Source organism: Helobdella robusta (assembly GCF_000326865.2).
Source record: "Helobdella robusta unplaced genomic scaffold HELROscaffold_1, whole genome shotgun sequence".
Lineage (NCBI taxonomy): Eukaryota > Metazoa > Annelida > Clitellata > Rhynchobdellida > Glossiphoniidae > Helobdella > Helobdella robusta.
This window is the reverse complement of record NW_008703570.1, coordinates 7,975,887-8,003,657: the sequence shown is the minus strand read 5'-3', so window position 1 is coordinate 8,003,657 and position 27,771 is coordinate 7,975,887. Positions and strand designations below refer to the sequence as shown.

The 27,771-nt window shown below is 33.2% G+C and overlaps 2 protein-coding genes across 2 annotated transcripts; one reads left to right on the top strand and one right to left on the bottom strand.

Annotated features, from left to right (window-relative positions):
* Nucleotides 1-5,689: 5,689 nt before the first annotated feature.
* HELRODRAFT_159229 (hypothetical protein) lies at nt 5,690-6,971 on the bottom strand (the record flags this gene model as incomplete). The annotated part of the gene is made up of 3 exons (XM_009011125.1): nt 5,690-5,821; nt 5,953-6,114; nt 6,873-6,971. The coding sequence occupies 3 exons, from the start codon at nt 6,969-6,971 to the stop codon at nt 5,690-5,692; spliced, it is 393 nt and encodes a 130-aa protein (XP_009009373.1).
* An 8,695-nt stretch (nt 6,972-15,666) lies between these two features.
* Nucleotides 15,667-20,405, top strand: HELRODRAFT_159228 (hypothetical protein; the record flags this gene model as incomplete). Its single annotated transcript, XM_009011124.1, has 6 exons — nt 15,667-15,677; nt 15,911-16,094; nt 16,290-16,391; nt 16,498-16,852; nt 16,920-17,286; nt 20,375-20,405. The coding sequence occupies 6 exons, from the start codon at nt 15,667-15,669 to the stop codon at nt 20,403-20,405; spliced, it is 1,050 nt and encodes a 349-aa protein (XP_009009372.1).
* Between the last annotated feature and the right edge of the window lie 7,366 nt (nt 20,406-27,771).

The window sequence follows — 27,771 nt, the reverse complement described above, 5'->3', positions numbered from 1 at the left end:
AAATGGAGAAAAAATTACAAAAAATTTTCCAAAATTAAATCAATCGAGTCAACTTGTTTTATTGAGTATATTTATTTAAATAATAATAATAATAATATTAATTTTATTAATAAAAAATATTAAGAATAGAGCTAATAATAGTCAAAAATAATAATATGAAGAAATAAGAGTAAAAAAGCTGCATACAAAAATCCGAGCAACATTAGACAAACAGAGCGTTAGTAACAGAAGCAAAGTGAAATGGCGATGAGACAAGATGAGACGTAGACATGATGAGACGTAGACATGATGAGACGTAGACAAGATGAGACGTAGACATGATGAGACGTAGACAAGATGAGACGTAGACATGATGAGACGTAGACAGAATGAGACGTAGACATGATGAGACGTAGACAGAATGAGACGTAGACATGATGAGACGTAGACAGAGACAGTTGCGCCATGACACTTGTTACATTAACACTAAAAGCTTCATAACGACAGCAACTTATATTCATCTGAAATTTATCTTAACCGTCATCATTAACATCACTGACGTCATCAATATCATCACTAAAGTTCTCATTATCATCCCAAATTTCATCACTTTCATCACAAATGTCATCATAACCATCGAAAATGCCCTTCATAATTATCACCAATTAACGCAAATATAACAAATATTATATAACCTTTATTTTAATTAACTTTCAATTTACGAGGATGTTTTAGATTTTTTGTTATCATGGGCAAGAAATTATCTATATCGTCATAATCATAATCATCATCATCGTCGTCATGGTCGTCGTCATCATCAGCATCAGCAGCATTGGCTTCCATTATCTTATTTCGATTCCATTTTTGCAGAGTTTAATGATACTTTTTTTCGAAGATCGTCATCATCAAATCATCACACGGTTGTAACATTATCATCACCGTTATCATCATCATTATTATTACTGATACATTATCATTATCGTCACTGATACGTCATCATTATCGTCATCATCACGGATCTATCAATCTAGCTAACAATTTTGACTGCTATATATTCATTAATGATCAGTTTTTAACATCACCTTTACTATCATCGTAACTGACAACATTATTACAGGCAAAAAATTAAACGAAACGAAACTAAACTAATCAAAGCGAAACGAAACTAAATTTTATTCGACAACACAAATTTCATGGAAAATAAATTGTTACAGGACTGGCCAAAGTAAAATTTTAAAAAATTTATCGAGTCTGGTCACCTGAATACAACATGAAAAACAAAAAGAAAAACAACAAACACATAAATCAAAAACAACCTGCAGTAATAAAATTAGTAACAACTACAACAACATCACCACTACTACTACTACTACTACTATTACTACTACTACTACGATTACTACTACTACTACGATTACTACTACTACTATTACTACTACTATTACTACTACTACTACTACTACTGCCACTACTACTACTACTATTACTACTACTATTACTACTACTACTACTACTACTGCCACTACTACTACTATTACTACTACTATTACTACTACTACTACTACTACTGCCACTACTACTACTACTATTACTACTACTATTACTACTACTACTACTACTACTGCCACTACTACTACTATTACTACTACTATTACTACTACTACTACTACTACTGCCACTACTACTACTACTATTACTACTACTATTACTACTACTACTACTACTACTGCCACTACTACTACTATTACTACTACTATTACTACTACTACTACTACTACTACTGCCACTACTACTACTACTAATGCTACTACTACTAATAATAATAATAGTAATAATAATAATATTAATGATAACAAAAGCAGTTGTCTGGTTTAATCCAATTGGCCAAATTCATTTTCACCATTAAAAAATTTGAATAACCATCATCACCATCGTTATTGTTATCATCATCTACTCTTTCTAATTTGTCATCTTCATCATCGTCATCATCATCGTCGTTGTCATCATCACCATTACCAACATTATTATTATCATCATCATCTTTCTCATCCCCACCACCATCATCACTATCTTAAGTGATTATTTTTCTATTATCATTCTCCATATTTTGGTTTTTAATTTATTAGAGAAAACATTCTGAAAATTTAAAGTTTCAAAATTTTAAATAAATTAAAATTTTTAATGCCAAAAGTGTCTATCATTATCATCACCATCATCATCTTCTTCTTCTTCCTCCTCATCATCATCACTGCCTAAATAAACATTTTAAGTAAATTAGAAACCTAGAGATCGTCACCATCATCATAATCACTACCGTTAAAACCATCATCTTTAAAAAATTATCATTATTCTCACCACAGCTTCTCCATCATCATCATCATCATCACAACCGCCACCATCATCATCATCATATCATTATCCTTATCATCATCATCATCATTTCATCATCATCAATGTTTTCACTTCATCTTCGTCTCACCATTTCATCACCAAATTAAATGATGATAAAACGTTTCAATTAGAATAAGATGAAATGCTGGAAAAAGATAGAATGGATTTTTTCAATTATAAATCCCCCATTATGCTCCTCACACCACCATCCCTTTATCCTGCCCTCCAGTTTTGCTCTTTGACCTTTTGTTAATTTCTTTCCTATTCAGAGCTTCATTTGAACATTTTTTGATCAAACTTCTTAACTGCAAATTATTTGTTTAATTTATTTGATTGGTTATTTATTTTTAAAAAAGTGTTTAATTAATGTCGCGGTATTTCATGATTTCATGACATGACATGTACGTGTGTGTGTGACTATTATGTACGTGTGGACTATTATGTACGTGTGTGTGTGTGTGTGTGTGTGTGCGTGCGCGTGTGTGTGTGTTTGTATATATGTACGTATGTGCGTGTCTTATAAGAGTGCGCGTATGTGTGTGTCTCAATGTATGTTTCGTGGTTATGTGTTCGTTTCTGTGTGTGATGTGTAAATGTGTGCATCTGAATGTATGTGCGTGTATGTGCGTGTATGTGTGTGTGTTGAAACATTGCCATGCTCGATAAATGCAGCCACTAATTAAAAGTTTTACGTCTTCACAATCGAAAGAATGAATAAAAAAATTAAATGAAATAATCAGAATGGGTTTGCTTGATGAATGAGAAATTGTACATCTACATGTGGTGGTGAAGATGATGAAGATGGTGAGGATGATGAGGATGGTGAAAATGACGAAGATGGTGAAGATCATTGTTCATTATTATTGAAGAACTCGAAACTAAATTGAATAATTAAAAGAAACTTGGTGACTCAGTTGCATGCAGAAACGCCAAATGAATGAAAATTACGGGAGGTGCTGTTAATGTATCAATACATGCCCATAAATTTGAAATAATATGAAAAAGAAAGGATTGGAATGTACTCGAGCGGGGAGTTTGCCATAAATTTAAGGCGACAAATATTTAAGAAATAACAAACTCAATTATTTAGACAGAATGAGAAAGACTAAAACACGGAAACAGAAAACAAACAAAAATGAAGAAAAATGAAGAAAACAAACAAAAATGAAGAAAAATGAAGAAAACAAACAAAAATGAATAAAATATCATCATCAACATCATCACCATCATCATCATCATCTCCACCATCATCATCATCAACATCATCACCGTCACCACTACTACCATCACCATCATTATCTCCACCACCATCATCATCATCACCATCACCAACAGCTGAATACAAAGAGGAATAGACACAGGAGATAATTAAGTTTTCATCAGCGTAAAAATCATTAGGAAGCATGTGAGATCAGATGCTAACACCTCATCATGGTAAAAATGGAATCGATGACGTCACATGTTTATTTTTAGCAAGTTGTCATCGTTTTTGCGAGTGACGTCACCACCTACGATGGAATGACAGAAATAGATATTGGCAGATGCGCTTATCCTTAAATAGTAACAAATGATTGTTTCAAATGGAATTCCTTCATTTTATTGGCTGATTCATCTTTCATTTGGTCTGCAGTATTGGATTGCACCCGACGAGGATCTGACTGGCTGAGTGATTGATTGTCTAATTGGTTGGATTGATTGATTGATTGATTGATTGATTGATTGATTGATTGATTGATTGATTGATTGATTGATTGATTGATTGATTGATTGATTGATTGATTGATTGATTGATTGATTGATTGATTGATTGATTGATTGATTGATTGATTGATTGATTGATTGATTGATTGATTGATTGATTGATTGATTGATTGATTGATTGATTGATTGATTGGTTGATTGATTGATTGATTGATTGATTGATTGATTGAAGTTTCACATCATTTTGTTATCAGGTGAAATACATTGATGTGCAAGTAGAATACAGCAAGAACAATGGACTCACTCAAACGCAGAGCCTCATCCTATTCAACCATGCCACATCCTTCAATTCAATACATTACAATACAATACAAGGCATTACAATACAATACAAAACAATACAATTCAATTCAATACAATACAATACAATAATACAACACAATACAATGCAATAAAATAAATTAAAATATAAATACTTTACTATATCGTACGTAAAGTAAAAATAAAATGCAGTAAAATTTAATATTTTAATATTTCTAAACAAAAACTAATGAAATAAAATACAATACAAAAAACAATTTAAATACAATACAAAAAACAATACAAAATACAAATCAAAACTTAATCAACTATGTTACTCATAATTTGATACAAACGATGAGATACATCTTTTTAAAATCAAAACTTTCCATATTACTACTTTTGTAATTACTACTCAAATCTTAATCTACAAGTTGATTCAGACTTGCTATTTATAAGTTCTTGATTCAACTTTCATTCAGTAAGGATTTGAGATAGTTGAAGGGTTATGATGTCTGACACTGGATTGGAGGTTATCATCGCAATTACAAGTTTGTTACTTCCATCATGTTCTTACAGAAAATAAAAAAAAGCTAAAATATAATTAATTTCAATGTCAAATCCTATCTTAGCCCGTGGTTTATCTGAGTTGTTATTTGTTAATGTTAAGATTGCTTGAACTTATATAGCTATTATATTTTTAATTTTTTGTTTGCCGTGAGCAATTGAACAAATGCAATCTTGTAGAGCAATATTTCTATATTACAATCTGTAAGTGCGTCCGGTTATGGTACACAGGGATGACAAATGATCACAATCATTTTGTAATGAATACAAATTCATTCTCGTCATTTAATACAACAACTTAATGTAACAAAACGCCACAAAACAACACACCACAACATAACAAAACATAACGCAACATCTCACAACATGTTATAACACTACGTTGTATGAAATGCGATAACACGACAGCGAAACGCCGCTGAGAGCTAGGCAGACTTGAACCTGTTATATCATATAAAGCACTATTAGTCTCATTAGGGATATAAATTGGACCTTAATGCTCCACTTTTGTTATTATTAACCTATAAATAGTAGTTAAGCTGTTCGCGAAAGATTTTATGAATCAGATTAATAGAGTATGATGTCCATTATATGCGTTTTAATGTTTTATTTACGCATACGCGCTGCGCCCAGACCGATCGCGTGAGCTCATTGATGCGTAGATGCATTGCGGGATGTGTGAGTGCGTGTGTTTGTTCGTGTGTGTGTGTAATTGTGCGCAAGTGGTAGTGTGTGTGTCTCCCATTTTAGATTATTTTTCCGTTGTTTCTTTGCTGGCTTCGATGTTACCAGGATGTTCATTAACATAATTTCGTATATGATCGTATACACATATGTATTTTATTATGCTTATTTCGTTAGATTTTGATATTAATGGTTGTTTCTGGTGTTTTTATGTATGACGCTTTTTAAATTATTTTAAAATTTTATACCAGTTCTTAAGAAACCCAGATGTTGATTACTATGCTAACATTTCACGACCACCGTCTTTTAAAAATGTTTTGATTTACTGACCTTATTATTTGATGCGTGTTGAATATAGCACTGATGTTTCTGTGCAGCACGAGTTCTGAAAAAGTTTTTGCAGTTTAAAGAAGTCAGGCAGGCAGTCTGTTTATAATTTTCCACTTTCAGGCTGTTGTTGTTGGCGTCGTTCCCAGTGCACGCTGCCTGCCTCTCTTAATTGTTTAATTGTTCCATTCTTTGCACTTTGTTTATTCCCGGGTTTCTTCGTTCTGGCGCCGTTCATTCGAACATCCGTAATTAAAAATCTGCTCTTTATCAACATTCTGTCGATTTTTTCGAACTTTTTTAGCTAATGTGAAATAAATAAAATGTTTTTTGACAGCATTTTATAAATTAAAATAGTTTTTTAAATGTATCTTGTAAAATTTGTTTTAAAACATTGCAAATTATTTAACAGTGGTTATCAACACAACATCTGAATAGGATTCTACAAATAATTAGCAATAAAATTCAAATGGCTTCATTGACTTTAAAACAAACAAACAGACAGACAAACAAACAAAAACAAACAAAAAATTGTTCCGATATTGTCAATTTCATGAACTTTCACTAACCCAACCTCGTAACTACATCACCTCCATCGTTTCAAATGCTGTGGTACTTGAACGGAGCTCAGTGCTGCTTAACATCATGTCATCATCAACATCATGTCATCATCATGAAATTTTTATAATATCATTATCACCAAAATGCAACAAACCAGAAATATAACTAACATTATTAATTTAATTTGAAGCAGCAATAACATTATTGCGAAGTTACAATAATTGCAGTAATGTCGGAATGACAGTAATGGAATGAGACTGAGGTAACATTTCTAACAATGTGACATCTGCAGTGCCGGATGGCATGCATTTGGATTACTAAAGCATCATTAAAAGCGAAATATGCAATCATTTCTCGCTAACGACATTGCAGTTGAAGTTTAAATTTCTAATTTTAGAAATGGAAAGCAATGAATCGAATGTTTTTTCACCATTTTGAATGTATAAAATGATATCGGCCATGTTGACGACAACGGTGTGCTTGTTATTACTGGATGGCTATCATGTTAAATACGTACGAGTTTCTGTCTTTTTAAAAGCGAACTTCATTTTTTATCGCCTTACTGTTGTGCAAAATATTTCAATGCATCAATTAAATTTTTGAATTAATGAAAATTAATAATGAAGAATGAAGATTGACTTTTGTAGATATGTAATATACAACACAAAATGCCTACATATAAAATTCGAACACAAATAACAACAGACAGTTAATAATTCCTGTAGAATGATCCCAAATGGATGAATAAAACCAACCAGCTTCAGCATAGTGTGTGTGGAGAGAGATATCGCAGAAACCTGATGTGAGTCATTGATCATTTCATCAATGCTTCATCAGAACAGCTGACAATTCGTCAAAAAAAGCGCTATGATTCTGAATAAAATATTTTGTGTTGAAGGGACTGATTCGTGTTTAGTTTTACAAAATCTCAAAACTTTGTGTTATCTCTCTGTTATCACAGATACTCTGACTCTTATTTACACAATTTACACGATGCAAATGTTTGCAAAATCTTGTGAGAATATATCCACAAATGAAGCTAAATTATGTAAATTCGTTGTTCCCAGTTTGACGCTGCGTTTGATGATTGATATTCTAAGTGAGGTTTTATTTAAAATAAGGCTTAGAGAATATCGTAGTTAGAATTGAATTTTTTAAAAATTGTTTTTCCAACAAAACATATGTTTTTTTCACTTTACACTCAAATTTATTCAAGATTAGTTTAGTTGGGAAGCTTGGAATTTTAATTATCATTTAATTTTGATTTTAATGTTTAACATTTCATTTACAAGCAAAAAAATTTAGAATCAATATAATGTAAAATGAAATACACGATAAAATATATAAAAAATGGAACAAACAAGCAGGCATTTGAGAAAGAATAACTGAAGAGTGGATCATATAAAGTATAGTATGGAAATAACGCATTCGAGAGACAAGAAAGCTCTGACAGGCGGAAAATAATTATTGACACACACGACCTGCCGACAATTTGAGTCATCTAGGGTTGTCATGGTGACCACAGAGCGTCTGACACGTGTGGTGATGTGTGGTGGTGTCTTTACGTCATTGTTCAATTTGTTCTGGAAATATTTCATTTGTCTTATGCCAATGCTTTTTTTCGTTTTAGATACTTCGGCTACTCAACAAATCAAAGTGATCATATCTCTACATATTTTATTTGTTAGTTTAAATTTGTTTTTGTTACAATATTTTGTTGATGGCGTGCTCAAAAAGTTTCAAGTATTTTTTATAAGCTCCAAAGGTTCCGAGGGAGCAGTAAGAAACAAACGTGGAAAAAATTGGAGGATGTTTGAGAGTTTTTTAGACTCAATAGACTCGTGCCCCTTTCTTTTCTCATATATCTCCATATCTTGTTCTCTTGCACTGGCTACCTATAAAATATAGAATAATTTTTAAAATTTGCACGTTCATGTATAAGTCTCAATCTAAATTATTTCCTAAGTACTTATCAGATATATTAATTGAACCTAAACGCCCCGGTTTACGATCGTCTTCTTCTTCTCGCTTTTTCTTAACTCGTGTTAAACACTCTTTTGCCAAATCTGCTTTTGCTTTTTCTGGTCCTTTTCTCTGGAACTCTCTGCCTACTTCTCTAACTATTTCTCCATCGCTTGCGAAGTTCAGAGCGGATCTCAAGACCCATCTGTTTTCAAAATTCATTGAGGAGCGCTGTTGAACATCGCGGAAATAGCGCTTTATAAGCTAATTGATTGATTGATTGATTGAATAGCTGATTTGTATTTTGTAGTCATCTGGATAGGTACTACGCACACGTCACAAGCTATCTATGACGTGACGTCTATTTGATCTCGTTTTTGTTTTCTCATTTTGATCGTAAAACACTAACAGGCTCGAGCTTCATAACTTTTCAAAAATGTCAGCATTTTAGCGACAACAACGCTATTGTTCACCAATAAAATTAGGGAAATCGAATTATGATATCTCAATTGAAAACGTTCTAAAAATTGAGAAAAAAGTATTCAACACAGATGTTCAAGTACAATGACCATGATGTTAAGCTATCAAATTTTGGATTGTAGTCCACTGTTCAACCATTATTTTCTGCGTTTCCATCTTTGCAGAGATTCGGTGCGGTGATGACGCTTCAGACCAAACAGAGAAAGATGCACGTTAATAGAGCTCGATTTAAAACCATTTCAAGAAAACATTAAAGCCTGATATAGCTGAAGTTATACAAAGATAATAAGTTTTTGAAATTTACCAAGCTGCTATTTTTCATTATACCAATTTCAAAATTTAAATTGGACTGAATTGACTTTTTTTTATCTAATTTCTTTTTAGAATTTATCTCAAAGACGGGATAATTTTGTAACAAACTGTCCTATATAGCTGAATGGCGTTGTCTCACGTGATCAACCTACATACACCAACCTTCCACTACGTCGCCTTAGGTTTTAGGGAGACGGAAACTTCTGGTGATGATGACGCCAATTAAGAATTGTTTAACATTTTTCATTGCTCTTTTTAAAGTTTACGAGAATGAATTTTTTTGCAAAGATTAATATTAGAATGTTAATATGTTTCAATGCATCTGCTTCAGAAAGATTGTTTAGAAAAAACTTATTTTAGCAAACTTATTTTATAACAGAATTTATCAAAATATTCACTGTACCTTGGCTTTTAACAAATTTTGACTGAAAGTTTTTGAGCCGCAGTTTGTTTATTCATGTGCAATCAATTATGCATGTGCATGCATGAGTAAATAATGAGGCTATTAATCAGTTATCCAGTGGCTGGCTGACTCGTGCATGGGTTCAGTTGGTTCAAGCTGGTTTCCAGTTATACTCAAGTTTAAATATTTTTTATTTCTTCCAATATCTCCGTTTAATTTTAATGATTTTAAAAATGCTACCATTTATATTTGTTGGTTCTTGTATGTGAGCAGCACATGAACGATCTGGGAGGAGGAAGACCTGCTGACAACATTTTGTCACTTTGATCCAACATAAGCTTACGCATTTCAAATTTGTATAAAATAATCATTTTCATTAAAACATCTATTTACGTTTGCAGAATCTTATTTAAATTTAAAAAATTTTAATTGGTTTTAAAACATTTAATACGGAAAGTGCATGTACTGATTTATAATTCAATCATTTATTTTTAGGAACAAAGTTGAAATGATTAAAATATGAAAAAAACTACTTTTCTTTTGTTTATACTTATCTGAACATATGCTCACCTACATTCAGTAATATGAAACATTTTTCATGGTTTAAATTGCACGTTTGATCAGATTCATTTAAAATAACAATTTCATTCTCGTCGTCCTTTTCGTTGATCCCCAGTTCAACACCGAACTGTATCTTATATCTATTATGAAAGAGAGTGTGTGGTGTGTGTGTGTGTGTGTGTGTGGTTTACTTATCAGTGTGTTTGTGCATCTTCGTGTGCATTTGTGTGTGCATGTCTGTGTGTGTTTGTTTGTTTGCTTGCTTGCATGTACTTGAGGTGGTGCTTGTGGTGGATGGATGTGTAATGACTACACGTGACGCACCTATCTTAATACAAGATTAATACGATCGTTAAATCGGTATAATATCTTACAGCTGGTTAATGTGAAATAATATTACGTCCTGTCATGTCAACATTTTTAAGTTAATTCAGGTGTCAACATATTTGTTCGTTGAAATTAATTACAATCTTTTCTTCATAAAATATTGTGAAATGGACCTGAAAGCAGCTGAATTAACTATTTAATAATGGAATTTTTTGAAACGACACTGCAGAAAATAATCCCCTGGTTCATTCCATGATCTTTATAATTATTTTTTTAATTTTGAAGTGTCGAATAAAATTTGAAGATATGAAGATCAGGCAGGCAAACCAATCAATCAACATTTTTGCAAGCACTTCAAAGTAAGAAAAAGTCGATGATTTTTCTACAACGAAACTTGAATTATTCATACTGTCTTTAAAATGTTTTCAATTGTTATAGTTCTAAAAAATAGTCACTAACTTTTGAATAATTAATTTATAAATAGACTGAAAGAAATCATCGTAAAAAAATTTGAGCCTCTGAATAGATTAGTACATCTCAACAGTCAGTCTGCCCTTTTTTTATTATGCACATAGGTCGGCAAGATAATTTTTCTTTTTCGGTAAACCAAAACTTTAGCGCCGGCCAGCTGGTCAGTCATTTTTTATGATGATAATTTTAACAGGAGTATATTTAGTTTTGTACGAATGAACAGATGTGAACACTGAAACAAGGGGTGTGCGGTTTTCTGCGATTTTCAACCAAATGCGGAGAAGCGTTAATGTTAGCGCAAAAAATTTCACACAATTAAATATAAAATTTAAAATTTCGCACAGGATGGATGCTTAAAAAATGTGATATCGTTTTGAAATTTTTCATCAAACATGTTCGCCGAAACATATTAAAACCATTTACAAACATCCAGAATTATGAACTTTTTAACAACAATTTAATAACAACTTTATAGCCATAAAATATACAAACACAGTCACACAACATACAGACACATTCACAGACAAACACAAACTCACAGAGAGACAAAAAATGTAAACATAGAGTGCATGTAGAAATGTTTGTTTGCATCGTGTGTGTTCCTATCTGCGTTTCCACATGTCTGTCCACATGAGCAACCAACGTAACTTGATCTAAATGCTCACTAATATGTTTGCTAAGCGCTCACACGACGATCATGAAAATGCACACGCGTAAACACACACGCACGCATACATGCACGCACATATATAACAGCTTACACACTCGATGATGAACGAAATTACTAACCATTAACACGTCCAACACTTTATCCTTGATTTGATTATATAAAGCTCTAGATTGGATTAAAATAGTTGGAGATTTATATTAAATTTTGTTACTGTTGATTCACATTCTGTAACAGAAACATTTAAGTAGCTAACATTTAGTTATCATTGAGACACATTCCCACAAGTAAAAACTTTAAATAAATATTTCATCATTATTTCGTTTGAGTTTGCAAATTTCTTTCGTGGTCGAGTGCAGTTAGCGTGAGTATTAGTATTATTCTTTAAAAAAAATCAGAAACTGACAAACGCAGAAACTGTTACGGCATGCGAGGCAATAGTATAAAATGATAACGAAAAATAAATAACGATGAAAAAAATGTTTAAGCATGAAAAGTATGGAAAGTAAAATAATGGTTAAAAAAGAAAAATAGAAAAATAATTAATTAATAGACTAGTAAATTAAATGAGCGATAATAAAAAAAGAATAGACAAAATTTAATAAATGGCAAAGTTTTATTGAGTGCTCATATATTTAATAAATTCATGACAGCACGAGGTCAGCAAGCAAATTAGTTTCGTTACGCAGCTGACTCTACTCCTTATTTTTCTATTCTCGACATCTTGCCTGTTGTTGCATCTTTTGCTGGTATTTTGAAGATATAAAATTAAAATAACAAATATTGATTCTTAAAACTTACTTGCAACATTGAAAAATTACTCAACAGTTACTGGCGACAACGTTTTGTGCCATCAAAAAACCGGAAGGCATAAATAGATTTGGAGCTTCGAAGCAACATTGATTATAGAGCGGGGATAATTTGTTACCATTGCGTAAGCACTGCATGGCATTTGTTTTTCTACGTATTTTTCTATATAGTACCTGCTACTTTTTCTACATTCGAAATATTGGTTTAAACTTATTTTTTAAATCAGCACTGTTTATACTGTCCATACAGGTCTCAGTATATTTTATACGTATGTATTGTATATAGTCTTCTTTAACCCTGCTAAACAACGAAACATCGAACAATTGAAGATTTAAGTAAACAACATTTCGAAAGTACCTACCCATCAAAGTTTCTTCTTTCATTTGCCTGTCTTCAAATCATTTCTGTGTATTAAAACACATACACGCATATATATACAAATATAGAAAAACACGACAAACAGCTAAACATAGACCTACACACACACACATATGTTTATATAATTATGTTTTGAGAAAGCTCTTATTGAATTTTATTGAAGCTCTCTCCTAAACCACATTTTTCAGTTTATGTCGTCAGCGAATCTAACAGTTGTTTTTATTATTTGTTTTACTGCGATTTAATAAAAATAAATTTAATTGGTAAAAATATCTGAACGTTATTCGTGCAAAAAATGTTGATCAAAAGCTAAATGCGTGAACATTTGAACGCCAATCAAACGATTCGATAATTTTATCAAATGAAATGTGTGGTGTATCCAAATGTGAATAGTGTTGATGGTTAGAGGAATGGCTTGATAAATACTCCAACATTGTTAAGTTCTGAAAACGTTATTCTCTATTTTTTTTTTGTAAAAAAATTTCCCTTTCTTGGAGTTGCTTAAAAGTAAAATTATTTTATCGTATATATTTGCATACTATAGATTAATTTAATACTACAAAATAATTTTATAATATAGATTAATTTTTACAATATAAATTAATAATAATGTTTGATCAAACTGTTATAAATAATTGTAGCGACAAACTTTAACCACCGCTATTAAAACGATCCGTCATTGAAATGTTCCAGTCCTAACCATCACATCACCTTAACTTCACATCAACTCACATGTGAATCCACACGTGACCAGGCCTCATCCCACACGTGACCACGCCTCACCCCACGTGACCTCACACAAGATCACGTGATTAATATTTTTAGTTTGTTGACCTTTTGTATTTACGCAAGAGTTTCTGTTTGTTCTAATGATTAGAATGATTTTTGAGTGTATTTCCAGAACATGAGATCAACCAGTGCTTATTAAATTAATTGACCCAATTTATGCCAATTAAATTAACTGACCCAATTTATGCTGTTCTCGTTTTCGTTATTTCTTTTCATTTCTTTGCAGATTAACTTTTTATTTTTGCGAATATTTTTGAAATAAGATGAATGCAATAGCAATACAAATATTTTTTCTTTTAATAGATTTTTTTAGCTGTTTTTTTACCATATAGGTTGAACAATAGATATTCCTCGAATTGAAAAAAGATATCAATTTTCTAAGAAATGTTTGAATAGAATTTTATCGATTTGAAATTCGTTTGAATTTTTGAAAGAAGGTGTGACGAGCAAGAAGTTATTGATTGCTCACTGGCTCGACGAGATAAAACAGGTACTCTGCTTATACACCTACACAAATTTTCAAACTTATAAATCAATTTCCACAACCTATTGTTAATTCATTCATTGGTTTTTTAATAGCAAATAAGTCGTTAAATTTAATGTTAACGGAATTTGTCTCGAAAAAAGGCTGGATGACATGTTGAAATTCAAGTGACCTGGCTGTTATTTGAACGTGGATGCCCGTCGTTTAACATAGCACGCCAATATTTGTCACTCATTAGATGCCGCATTTTTATTATTCAATACAGGCGTCGGTGGAAGAGGCGAAATTGGCTTTCTTCCTATCTGTCAGCACACCGCCTAATTAACTTTCAAGAAATTTTACGATCAAATAAAAGTTGCTCTCGCAAGGATAACGATCATGTTTACATCTATCAGCAGCAATAACAAGCAACCAGCTAGCAATGCAATGGGGCTTCACTTACGGGTCCGTCTTTAAGAGTTTTATGGTTTTTCTTTAAAAATGACTTCCTTCTCTAACTTATTATATCATTTAAATCACTTGGTTAATGCAAATTAAGATTGAGAAACTTTCGGTTTAAAAAATTTATTTTGTTTGATTTCAGCCGCTATCGAAGTTTAAACTTCTGCAGATGGAAACAAAACTTATTGTAGTTGTAGATCCTCAAAAGACTTGCAGAAACTTCATTTAGAACAAATAACAAACGAATAACTGACTGAATGTAGAAGAAGGTTGCTTTGATTCGTTAAACTCTACTGCGAATTAATTTCTATTACATTATTTTTAAACAATAAAAACCAAATAACAAACACGTATTTTTTGTTAAACACAATATAGGAATATATTTTACAAACCAAATAAATAATGTCAATAAGAAACCAGTGTAAAGTCATACCCATAAGCACACAAGACAGACAAGCCTGCAGAGTCGTACTTATTTAAACTTTAATCATACATATATATATAAGCGTTTATTAATTAAATCTGTGAATTAAATGAAAAATTATTAAGATACAAAACTCATTCAACAGTCATAACGTTTTTCACTATACACACACACACGCGCACACACACACACACACATAATATATATATATATATATATATATATATATATATATATATATATATATATATATATATATATATTATGTGTGTGTGTACGTGTGTGTACGTGTGTGTGTGTGTGTGTGTGTGTGTGTGTGTGCGTAGTGTGTGTGTAATACTTATGCGTCTTTAAATGTGAGAGAGGATTTCCTGAATGTACAATTATACATGTAGAAATTATACCATTTAGAAATTGTTTCATAATATAATAATATAAATTTATACATTTAGGTAGAAATACATGAACGTATTTGTTAAGTTAATTTTCTGTTTAAAGTGATTATTTTTATTCAATTATTAATAAATTAACTTCACACCTTTGTATAAATTATCCGTGTCCGTTAGTGTGTGTGTGTGTGTTGTGTGTATATATGTGTGTGTGTATATGTGTGTGTGTGCATATGTGTGTGTGGGTCCCCAAACGCGATGGCTTGCCGGTGGTGATCTGGGGGCTGAACTCCCCAGTTCTACAAAATGCCACCAAAGGCTTGTAGCGTGCGCGCTACGACCATCGAAGTCCTACTCCTTCCTGCACGTGGCGGGGGCTGCTACTAACTAACAGCAGAGGGCGAAGGCGAGTTACTGGCGCCTAAACCAGGTTCCGGGCGGATGGCGCTCGTAAGGAAATACCATCTAGGAGAAGGAAAACTCTGATTTCAAACCTCCGCAGCCTTGCGGCTATACCCTCGCTTGGGAAAGGCTTGGGAGTAAACCCAGTTAAAAATCTAGCCAGGATAGTTGGCTACGAGGATAAAACTGCACCGCAGTTTCATCCAAACTTCTGCGTCCACACTGGTCGCTCGGCGTGTCTCAACTCGTTGTGCCTGCTGATACCGACCCCTGTGGAGGAGAGAGTGTAGCATGCCGCACAAACATGCTCCACTTAAATCAACCAGTGTGAAGGTGGTCTTGGTGGTCTGATGCTTGAATGGATGTGCAAACAAAGTCCTGCGGCAATTGGCGAGTGGCGACGGGCACAGGTAGAGGGTACTACTGGCAGTGTCTAGTCACAACTCAACATACAGGCGGCAATTTTCGTATCCTGCCAGGGTGACAAAGCAGCCCTATTCAGGGATGCACTGCTTTCTCCAACCGGAGAGGGAACTAAAAAATCTGTCCTAAAAAAAGCTAGCCAGTATGTTGCCGACCTTGTCAGCCTACCGCGGCTGACTGGGTATTCTATTATGCGGTCAAAAGAAAAGAAAAATTTTAAATTTGGCTTCATGGAACGTCCGGACAATGTTGAATCTTGGGAAGTGTCATGAGCGTCGATCTGCCATTGTTGCGCGTGAACTTGCGCGTTATGACATCGATGTTGCTGCGCTCAGCGAGACAAGAATCTCTGCAGCAACACAGTTTGAGGAGAGAGGTGCTGGTTACACCTTCTTTTGCCAAGGTCATCCTGCAGGTGAGGTGCGTACTGGTGGAGTGGGCTTTGCAATTCGTAGCACACTCCTGAAATCTGTACATGAGGTACCTTATGGTATTTCACCACGCCTAATGAGGATGCAGCTCAACCTGGAGGGTGGTCACACTGCTACCTTGATCAGCTGCTATGCGCCAACGCTTGGAGCAACGTTTGAGGAGAAGAGCTTGTTTTATGAGCAGCTCGGTGACGCTGTTCGTTCAACACCACACAACCATCATTTTGGGTGATTTTAACGCCCGTGTGGGTAAAGACCACATCTTGTGGCCAAAAGTGCTTGGACGAAATGGAGTTGGTAGGGAAAATTCAAATGGAACCATGCTCCTCGAATTTTGTACAGAGCACAATCTTGTGGTGACAAATACAGTCTTCCAACAGGCTGACAGGAAGAAGACTAGCTGGAAACATCCACGTTCAGGACACTGGCATCTCATCGACTACATACTTATCAGACAACGCGATCTTCGTCTCGCTCGTCTAACTACAGCGGTGCGAGCATCAACAATGTGGTCAGATCATCGCCTCATCAAGATGTCGGTGTTTCTTACTGTTAAACCAGTCAGAAGGCATCACAAAACTGTAAGGAAAGCCAATCTGGATGTGACTCGGCTAACAGAACCGTCAGCTAGAAATTTGTTCCGCGAAGCATTGTGTGGTGAGTTTTCAACAAATGAGAGCACAGAATGGTCAAATTTCAAGCAGATTGTGGAGATAACTGCGGTTAATGTGCTTGGATATCAGCGTATTAAGCATAGGGACTGGTTCGACGATCAGGATACGGAGGCACGTGGGCTGATGGACAACATGCACAGCACCCATCTTTCTTGGATAGATGACTGGGGCAACTGCGTCAAGAAAGCATGCTACACGCAAGCACGCAGTTTTGCACAGAGAAGGCTTCGTCAGATGAAGGAATCTTAGTGGTCTGCCAGAGCTGATAAATTGCAAGTAGCGGCCGGCCGCGGGAACATGAAATCATTTTACAGAAATCTGATAACTGTGTTTGGTCCCCGCAGCTCCGGTAGTGTCCCGGTACTGTCTAAAGATGGTCAAACACTCATCAAGGATGGCCTTGGAATCCTGGCTCGTTGGGCTGAACACTTCAACAGTGTGCTAAATCAAGAATCCCGGTTTGATGACTTAGTCCTTGCTGAGTTGCCTGACTGAAGCATTGCAGGTGATCTCGATGATCCCCCTAGCCTGTCTGAAGTGGAAAAAGCAATCACCCAAATGTCGAATGGAAAAGCTCTGGGTTTGGACGGGCTGCCGGCAGAACTCTTCACATGTGGTGTCATCGAACTTATAACCATGATGTTGACAATGTTCCAAGACATGTGGGATAGGAAATCGGTTCCTCAAGATTTTAAGGATGCTCTTATCATTCACATATTTAAACGGAAAAGGAATCGTTCATGCTGTGATGATCACAGAGGCATTTCTCTGCTATCGATTCCTGGAAAGATATTGGCCCGCGTGATCGTCAACCGCTTAACCAAGTACGTCAATGATGTTGGTATCCTTCCAGAGGGTCAGTGTGGCTTTCGGGCTGGTCGTGGTACTATGGATATGATTTTTACTGCCAGACAACTTCAAGAAAAATGTCGTGAGCAACAACGCGAACTTTTCTTCGTCTTCATAGATTTAGCAAAGGCGTTCGATTCCGTCAACCGTTCAGCGTTATGGAAATGTCTCAAAAAGATCGGTTGTCCTCCGATTTTAGTGTCGATTATTCGCTCCTTCCATGAAGGCACGAGGGCAACCGTAGTTGAAAATGGTGATCGATCCCCGGACTTTGAGGTGACGAATGGTACCAAGCAGGGGTGTGTCATGGCTTCCTTGCTGTTCAACATTTACTTCTCCCTAATGCTTCGAGTCGCCTTTCAACATTATGTAGAGTGCATTCCAATCTGCTATCGCATGGATGGAGACGTTTTCAACATCAGACGCCTACAGACGAAGTCAAAAACACAAACCACAATAGTCCGCGACCTGCTCTTTGCGGATGACTGCGCTTTGGTTGCACATACACAAAGTGAAGTTCAGGCTCTGTTCAACTGTTTCCACACTACTGCAGAAAGGTTTGGACTCACGGTGAGCAGGAAGAAAACAGAGGTTCTGCACCAAAGCTATTCTTTTTCGTCGGATTCTAAAGCCATCGTAACTATTGGTGGCTCGCAGTTGAACGCTGTGGATCGATTTTGCTACCTTGGTAGCTACCTCTCCAACACTACTGCAATCGATGATGAAATTACGGTTAGGATTGCCAAGGCTGGTGCTGCTTTTGGTGGTTTGAGTGGACGACTCTGGAAGGAACGGGGTGTGTCGCTGGCTACTAAAATATCTGTCTATAAGGCAGTTGTGTTAACCACAATGTTGTATGGATGTGAGACATGGATTACTTATAGGCGCCATATACGTAGACTCGATCAGTTTCATATGAGATGTCTACGGGTTATCGCTAACGTTAAATGGGAGGATAGAGTGCCAAATACGACTGTATTGGAAATGTGTTGTATCTTGGGTATCGAGGCGTTTTTGTTACAGCCACAGTTTTATTGGGCGGGACATGTTATCCGCATGCCGGACACAAGAATTCCCAAACAGGTGTTTTTCGGACAGCTGGCTTCTGGAGTTTGCCTTGCAAGCGGTCCAGTTCACAAATTTAAAGATAATCTGAAGGAAAACCTAAAAAAAGTCGGACTGGATTCTAAAACCTTGGGTGTCGTTGCGCTCGAGCGTTCACGGTGGAAGACACGCTCACAAGCGGCAGTTTCCGCCTTTGAGGAGGCGCGCATTGCAGCTCTAGTTGGAAAAAGAGGACGGCGTTACCAGGTGGCCCGGGATGGTAACAGCACAGGGGTGTGGGTCTGCGGAACCTGTGGTCGTCGATGTTCATCAAGAATAGGCTTGTTCTCGCATCAAAGGACTCATCAATGACACAATTCGTCGAACGCGACGATGTATTCCATATATGTGTGTGTGTGTGTATATGTGTGTATGTGTGTGTGTGTTATGTGTGTGTTATGTGTGTGTGTTTGTGGTGTGTATGTGTACTCAGTAATGCGATATTAAATTTTGAAAATGATCATTCAAAGTTCAAACACAATTGATATGTATACATTTCTTACTAAAATTTAATAAAAAATTTTAAAATTGACATTATGAAAACTTTTATATTAAAATAACCAAACGTCCATGTCAAACTGTTCATTTAACGTCACACTCTATCATTAAAAGTTTTTACAAATCCAAAATAACATCCACACGTACTTGCACATTATGTGCATATGCAGTCTTTGAGTTTTAGATAGAAATAGAAAGTATTCAAACCAGGTCATCACGTATAAAAGTACGAAACATGGCGCTTCTGCCGACTGAGCTAACTCTCTGATCGTTTTTGTGAGTCGTGCCGTTTAATATTAATATTTTAGTGGTCAAAATGTAAGATAAATCTTTCGTCCTCCGAAATATACACCCAAGATTGTTCTATTTTGAATCTAAAATACGTAATGAAATAATTTTAATAAAAATATGTTATAAATTTTTAAGTAAAATAAATAAAACAAATCGTTTTAGCATTGAAATATTTGAAATGTCTGTTTCTGTGCTCTTTATTAGGCTGGTAAAGAGTTAATATGATGTTAATATAATTGCGCATCTCTGTGATTTTGAGCTGACGTAGTATTTATTTACTCCTTTTACTAACAGCTGTTTATTCGTCTGGTGTCACATGTTTTGACAAAATGGAAGCATTTTAGTGCAATTATTCAATAATATCAATTTTTTTAAATTTCAAAAAGTTCTTTTTTTTCTTGAATTTATTTTTTCGTCATATAAATGGGATTATTAAACTCTTATTGATTTACTTTATTATTTCTGTATTTTCGTACATGTTGCGATATTTTCTGCTTTTGACAAAAAACAAATTTAAACAAAATTATGAAAACAACAAAATCGTCAAATTATTTTAGAACTAAGTTTAATAAAAACAATGTTTGTACTCTGCAAACCATGCTAAATATTTAAAACATGTGACGAATGTTAACAACATCATTTACATCATTTAATTTTTTAGAATTTAAAATAAAAAATGATTTGATTCTTAAACATTTAAAATAATGATTAACTTAAATTTGAACGCCAAAAAAAATGAAATGAATTACCATAACCATTTCTACCAACAAATCACATACTCAATTGTTGCCTGTTTATATGTTGTAGTATTGGTCCATTCTTCAGAACCACATATTTTTCGGTGACGACTGTTGAGTTTACTTATACCAGCACATAAATCAATACTTAATGAAACAAATGAAATTACATCATTAAGCTGGTAAAGTTTGAAAGATAACTGAGTTAACAACAAATAAATATTTACACACACACACACACAAACGCGCAAATACACACACGTACTTATAATAAATTAACATGAATAAATAATGAATAAATAATGAATACATAAATAAAAATACATATATAATTAATATGTATATATATTTATATATATTTATATATATACATATATATACATTGTAAATTAAAGATGTTCATCTGATTATATAGCTATAAATTACCAGTTTATTATATACATAAATAAGTTTCAATTTATCAGCAAAACACATCTGATAATGACGTATCATGAATTTCTGATCACTAGTTCTTTCATTAAATAATACAAATAAATAATTTTTGATTTTAGTATAATTCAATAAAAGCAAGTTTAATTAACTATTTGCAAATTATATATATATATATATATATATATATATATATATATATATATATATATATATATATATATATATATATACATTATATATTTATATAAAATTAGTTAATTAATTTATATAATATATATATATATATATATATGATATATACAAGTTCCACAGATTTTAAATTTCTTTGCATGCGTTGTATCATAGTTAGACATTTTGTAACGCTGCATACACAACACGCAACATACAACATACATTAAACAGTTTGATAGACTATTATATGTTATAGGTATGTAGCATGTTAGTTTCAACATTAATTCTCAACCAAGCACTGACAACATTAGCACGTAACATGACCTAGGCTAACGAAAAGTAATGTATCAAAATATAGCGATTATTAGCTTGCAACTAACAGCTTGCAGTTGACAAATGCCAGCTAACAAACGCCAGCTAACAAGTGGCCGCTATAAAGTTACAGCTAAAAACTGTCAGCTAACAACTGTCAGCTTGCATTGCAAATAACAGTTTGTAGCTAACAGCTTGCAACTAAAAGCTAACAGCTTGCAGCTGAGCAAACAGCTTGCAGTTAACAGAATGTTTCTTTGTCATGAGCAAAGTTTCGAGCAATTGGTTTAAATGCTACAGATTGACTAGAGTATGATAGTGATGATAAGGATAGTGATGGCGATGACAACGATGCTGATGATGATAACATCATTGTTTGTTGTTCTGCTGTTGGTGTCTTCAACATTTCAAGCAGATGATTCACCTAAAAATTTTAATAATTTATTTTTCAAGTTAATTCTGAGTAAATCATGTGCTATGAAATAAACATTGAAAAAAAAATTGAAAACTAGAAAATAAATAAGATTTATTTGAGTAATATATGATCTTTTTAAATATTCTTCTGAAAAACTAAAAACCAATGAGATGTTTCTAAAAAATTCAAATTCGTGGAATTAATTACATGACAAAAAAAGCCAAATTAAATTTTGTACAATGGCAACCTACAACAGAAGACTTAAGGTTATTTGCAAGCACACATTCACACGTTCGCATCTGCAATCAAGTTAGTTGACAAAGACATGGAAAAAATTCATTAAAACTAAATTCCTGGTTTAATGAGAAAAGAATTTCAGCAAAAAAATTTCATTTGGCGAACTTCCTTCGCAACGGCATTTAATTTTCTTTCTCTGGTCACAGTGTTCTTGCACTTTTCGCTTGCATGTAATTGGAAATTATTTTGTTTTTATATAGTAAATAACTAACACATCTTTCTCTCATATGCAAAAAGTAATATTTGAGTTAATGCGAATTTTAAAAAAAAAAAGCCAATATGTGTCGCTAAAAAAGGTCTAGTCGCTAATATAATTAAATTTTCATTTAAGAAACTAGGTACACAGAGAGATTTTGTATGTTAAAAACAAAGATTTTCTACTAAAAAAAAATTGTATAATGTACAACAACGTCTAGAAAAATTTAATTTGAATAAACCAGCACAAAAAAAAAACCAAGAACCGGACCACCAACTTATTCACAAGCAGCTTTATTGTGGGCTTGTAAAGAATTTTAAATATGTTTGTCGTTGTTGTTAATGTTGTGGTTAATGTTGTTGATGTGTATGTTGTGGTTGGTGATGTCGTTGTTGTTGCTAATGTTGTTGTTGCTCATGTTATGGTTAATGTTTCTGTTAATGTTTCTGTTAATGTAGCTGTTAATGTTGTTGTTGTTATTGCTGTTATTAATGTTGTTGTTGTTGTTAATATTGTTTTTAATGTTGATGTTGTTGTTGATGTTGTTGCTGTTAATTTTGTTGTTGTGGATGTTAAGGTTGTTGTTGTTTTTGTATTATATTTTTATGTAAATAATGTTCGGCTGTATAAATATTTTTTCTTTGGTCGGTTTTGTATTTATTAATAAAAAAGTTCATAAGATGTTTATGAAATGTTGGCACATTGTTAACAAGGTAGCAGTCATTATTCTTCCTTGTAATCATACTCACCATAAATACAATCATTTTTTTCATATAATGGTTTCAAGTATTGCCGATTGTTTGTTTCATCATCAACTTCATCACCAACACCATCACTATCACCATCATCGTCATCACCATCATCGTCATCATCATCACTTTATTACCACCATTCTAATTGTCATCAGCAAATATAACAAACACCATATTCATCATCATCATCATATTTTTCATCATCATCAACAACACCAAAAACAACAACATAAACAGCAACATAAACAGCAACAACAACATCAACGTCACCAACAACAACATCATCACCATCAACAGCAGCAGCAGCAGTGGTAGCATCATCATCGTTTCTTCTGCCGTCGCGAGAAGAACTTGATAAAAGTGGTAATCCCGTGTTAACGTTGATTTAATGTCCATGCATTCATACCCGTCGACACAGCCTGCAGTGGATAAACTCGCGAAATAAATAACAATGTACACTGGTCATAACTGCAACAATTAAAGAAAAACTTCTCTCAATTCCAGCTACACTCCATCACCTTGCCCATCTCTCCCATTGTCGGTCACAGTTTTATCGACAATGACTAACAGACAAACAGAGGGTTGAATATTTTTATCAGAATAATACAGATGTATAACTTGCCATTCATAAATATTTTATACTATTTGTTTTGCACACACAAAAGGAGGTACATAAACCACGGAGATCTGGGAAGCATTGTTTAGCAGAATCAATTTTTTGCAGTGAATGTGTACGTAAACAAAATGCGAATTTGTTATTGCTAAATATATAATAGACAAAGAATAACAGAGAAATAAAAATACATAAAAATAATAAAAAATCTAACAAATAGAAGGAGAAAAATAAAGGAAAGATAAAAAAAAAGACGGATGCGCATGCCAAAAATGTGCTAATGATGTTTTAATTACCTGGATGCATAGAACATTTATTCTAGAGTACCTTCCAGTTGCAGGTACTCTGCTGTATTATGCACATGAATTTAGACTATTCTTTACTGTTTTTATATAGATGGTATGGAATTTTTACTAGAATTTTAAAATAGTTTTTAAATGAGTGAAACATTTGATACTCGTCAAAGATAACACCGTTAATAATAAAAACTCCTTAAAGTTTCAGTTGCACAATGACGTTTTAAGTTTTTATTAAAGTTTCTGTTTAACATTCCGAAATGGGTAAGTTGTTGTTCTACCTACATGCAAGATCTTCAAACGTTTGTTTGTGCTGGCTCAGTCTCTACTATTGCTCAGCAAATTGATTGAAGTTTGAGTTATCAAAATATAATATTGACGCTAACTGCAACTGCAGAGAACCGTTGTGAATGATGATACTCCTGTCTTACTTGGTTGTTTCAATTCGATTTCACTTTTGTTTTCGCGAAAAAATTTTGAGGGAACATTTCAAATCGTGCGAGAGAGATATAAATGAAATTCTTGGTCACATGTTAGTCAACAAATCCTGACTTGAAGTGGTTTGAAAAATTAAAAAAATTTCGTTAAACAAAAAAAGTTTTTTAACTTTTAAAAAATGTTGAATAATATTTGTGTACTATAATATTATAAGCATTCATACGTTTCAAATATCTAGGTAGCAATAAAAAAAAACATTTTTACTTAATAATGTGATTTAATAAATCACATTCATGCATGATTTATACAACTTCTCATTTAAAAATGATTGAATACAATTCGGTGTATATTAGAGTCAGTCAATTTAAAAAAAATTTCTTTTTACTTTTCGATTTTTTACTTGACACTGACAGAAAATGAAAAACACAAACTGCCCTGAAACCATCAAAAATACAAATACTCATTTTTTTCTGACAAAATTCAGTTTTCGCTTGAAACTTCATTCTACACTGGTCGAGTAAACAGAGTTTATCATGAATTTGCAAAAAATATTGGGGACTTGTGAAACAAAGAGGAACATATGTACACCATTATAGTGTTAAATATTTCTATTATTATTAAACAATATCATTCGGTTGGAAGTTGAACACTTTTTATATTTATTATGCCAAAATGCAACTTCCAAAGTTTCAAACAAATGATAAATCACTACGAATCTGATAACTCAGACATTCTTTTATTTAAAATAAGTGTTTGAATATGTATTTACATATATGAATGAATAAATGAATCAATCAATGAATCAATCAAACAATCAATGAAACAATGAGTGAATACATAAATGAACAAATGCAAGTTGAATGAGCAAATGATTGGTCCGAGTCTGCTTGGTGCTCTCTTCAGATCGATCAGAGGCAAGTGTACGTGATCTTCATTATGCATTCCCGGTTATTAATTATAAACGTCTTATTGTTTCCCTCCGTGCCGTTGGCCCATCTATATTATCTTCAAACTTGTTCTTCTGCTTTTGTTGTTTTGTTGGTTTGTTTGTTGGTTAGTTGGTTTGTTGGTTGGTTGGTTTGTTGGTTGGTTGGTTGTAGTTGTAGTTGTTTTGTTGTGTTGTTGTTGTTACTCCTTTGTCTTATAGCGGTTCAGAATTGACATTTATATAATAATTTTAAAGTGAGTGTTGTTTATTTTGAAAGTTGTATAATAAATTTTCAATAAAACTTCATATTTTTGTGCCTAGTGTTTTTTAATCAGTTTATATAATTTTTTTTTCAATTTGCTAAAAAAATTGAGTGAATTACGTTAGCTTTTGCGATAAAAATTATCGCATGGTCCCTTTGGTTTGCTAATTAGTGATTACTTATTCAATTACGATACCAACCTCTCTATGTTCTCTTGAATACTGACTACTCAGCGTTTAACAGAAGTTGGTTCAATAAACTTGTAGACCTTTATTTTTTTATGACAAAAGTTATTTGAATGCAATAAGTATTTTTATGAATAATTGAATGTCAAAAGAAATATTAAAAAAAAACTACAACTTTAAACATAAATCAGTGCAACGAGAATGCATCCGAGCCGGTAATTAAGTTAGAAAGTCAGTACTCGGTCAGCCAGGCAGCCAGGCAGCCTGCCGATTGATCAACAAAGAATTGTTATTTGATTAATTAGTTATTAAATTCATTGCGTGTCATCTCAGTAATTGATCATCGTATGCATGTACACGTTTTAAATGGAAAATGTCAAAAATCTAATAAGGTTCAGAATTTTAGAAACAAAATTTGAAAATTTTTTGAAAACTTGAATTAAAAACCCAAAGAAACGGTTGGTTGATGCATTTTAATCTCAGTTTTGTTCAGTTGGTTCAGGTCATACCGTATGATCATTTAACAAAAATAATTAAAATATTTGGAAGATTTAAAATATTTGAAAAATTGTAGATAGTGCTGTTTTATCTAGCTGTTTTAATATGAGCCTCTTTCTTGTATTTGAATGTTGTTGCAATTTTTTTCTTAACATAAAAAAAATGTTCAGAGAGAATTCCTCTGTCAGTAGTTACTTATTTATTTATTATTTTGGAAAAAGTGCGTTATTTTAAAAGCATCACATCACCTCTTACATTTGAGACAAAGGGGAATTTTTTGTGGGAACCTGGCAGTGGAAAAACGTGGCCAACTCGAAAAAGTGTTTTGTTGCTTTTCTTCGCTTGGTTGTGAAATGAATTGCGACAAACACAAAGACTATTTTTTCGATCACAATTCAAGGTTTTTTTTTGTTAACAATTTTTTTATAAGCAGAAATATGCTTCGTAGAGCATTTACATTTTTTACACAAAATTAATTGCCCATCAAAACGTTTTTTTTTGAACTAATTCTTATTACTTATTTATTAATAAGGCTATATTTACATTTAATTTGATGTAGCAATTGTTCTGTAGCAAAACATAATAAAAAAAGCAAATTTTAGGAAAACCAACAATTCTTTTTTTAACCAAGTTAAGCGATCAAAACATGTTTTGTTTTTCATATACCATCCAACAAAGAAATCCTTTCAAATACTTTATTTAATTGGATTGAAAACTTTCTGACCTGATGTTTCAATCTCAAATAGAAATTTACTGAAAAATTATCCACGTTTCGTTCTATTAATTTGTGAATTAAACTCAATATTTAAAAACACTTTTTTTTCAACACTTCACACAAAACATGAAAACGCAATAAATAAAGAATATACTGTAACATAGTCTATACTGATCGTCAAAACCGTCCTTTTTCCAAGTTAAATCTTTCCTAGGAACGTTTGTTAAGATACAAGCCAATACATGTTATCATTATAGACATTGATACAGTGATGAATGAATCAGAGCAGTCCAATATTATCTCAAGTTTGTGGACTTTTAAAAAAATAATTTTCATTAAACTGTGAAATTCAAATTTTAATATATTTTTTTTGCCAGATCAAGAATTTAACGGCAAGCCAACCATCACTAGTTTAGGGACAATAGTTTTATGGTAATTTTAATT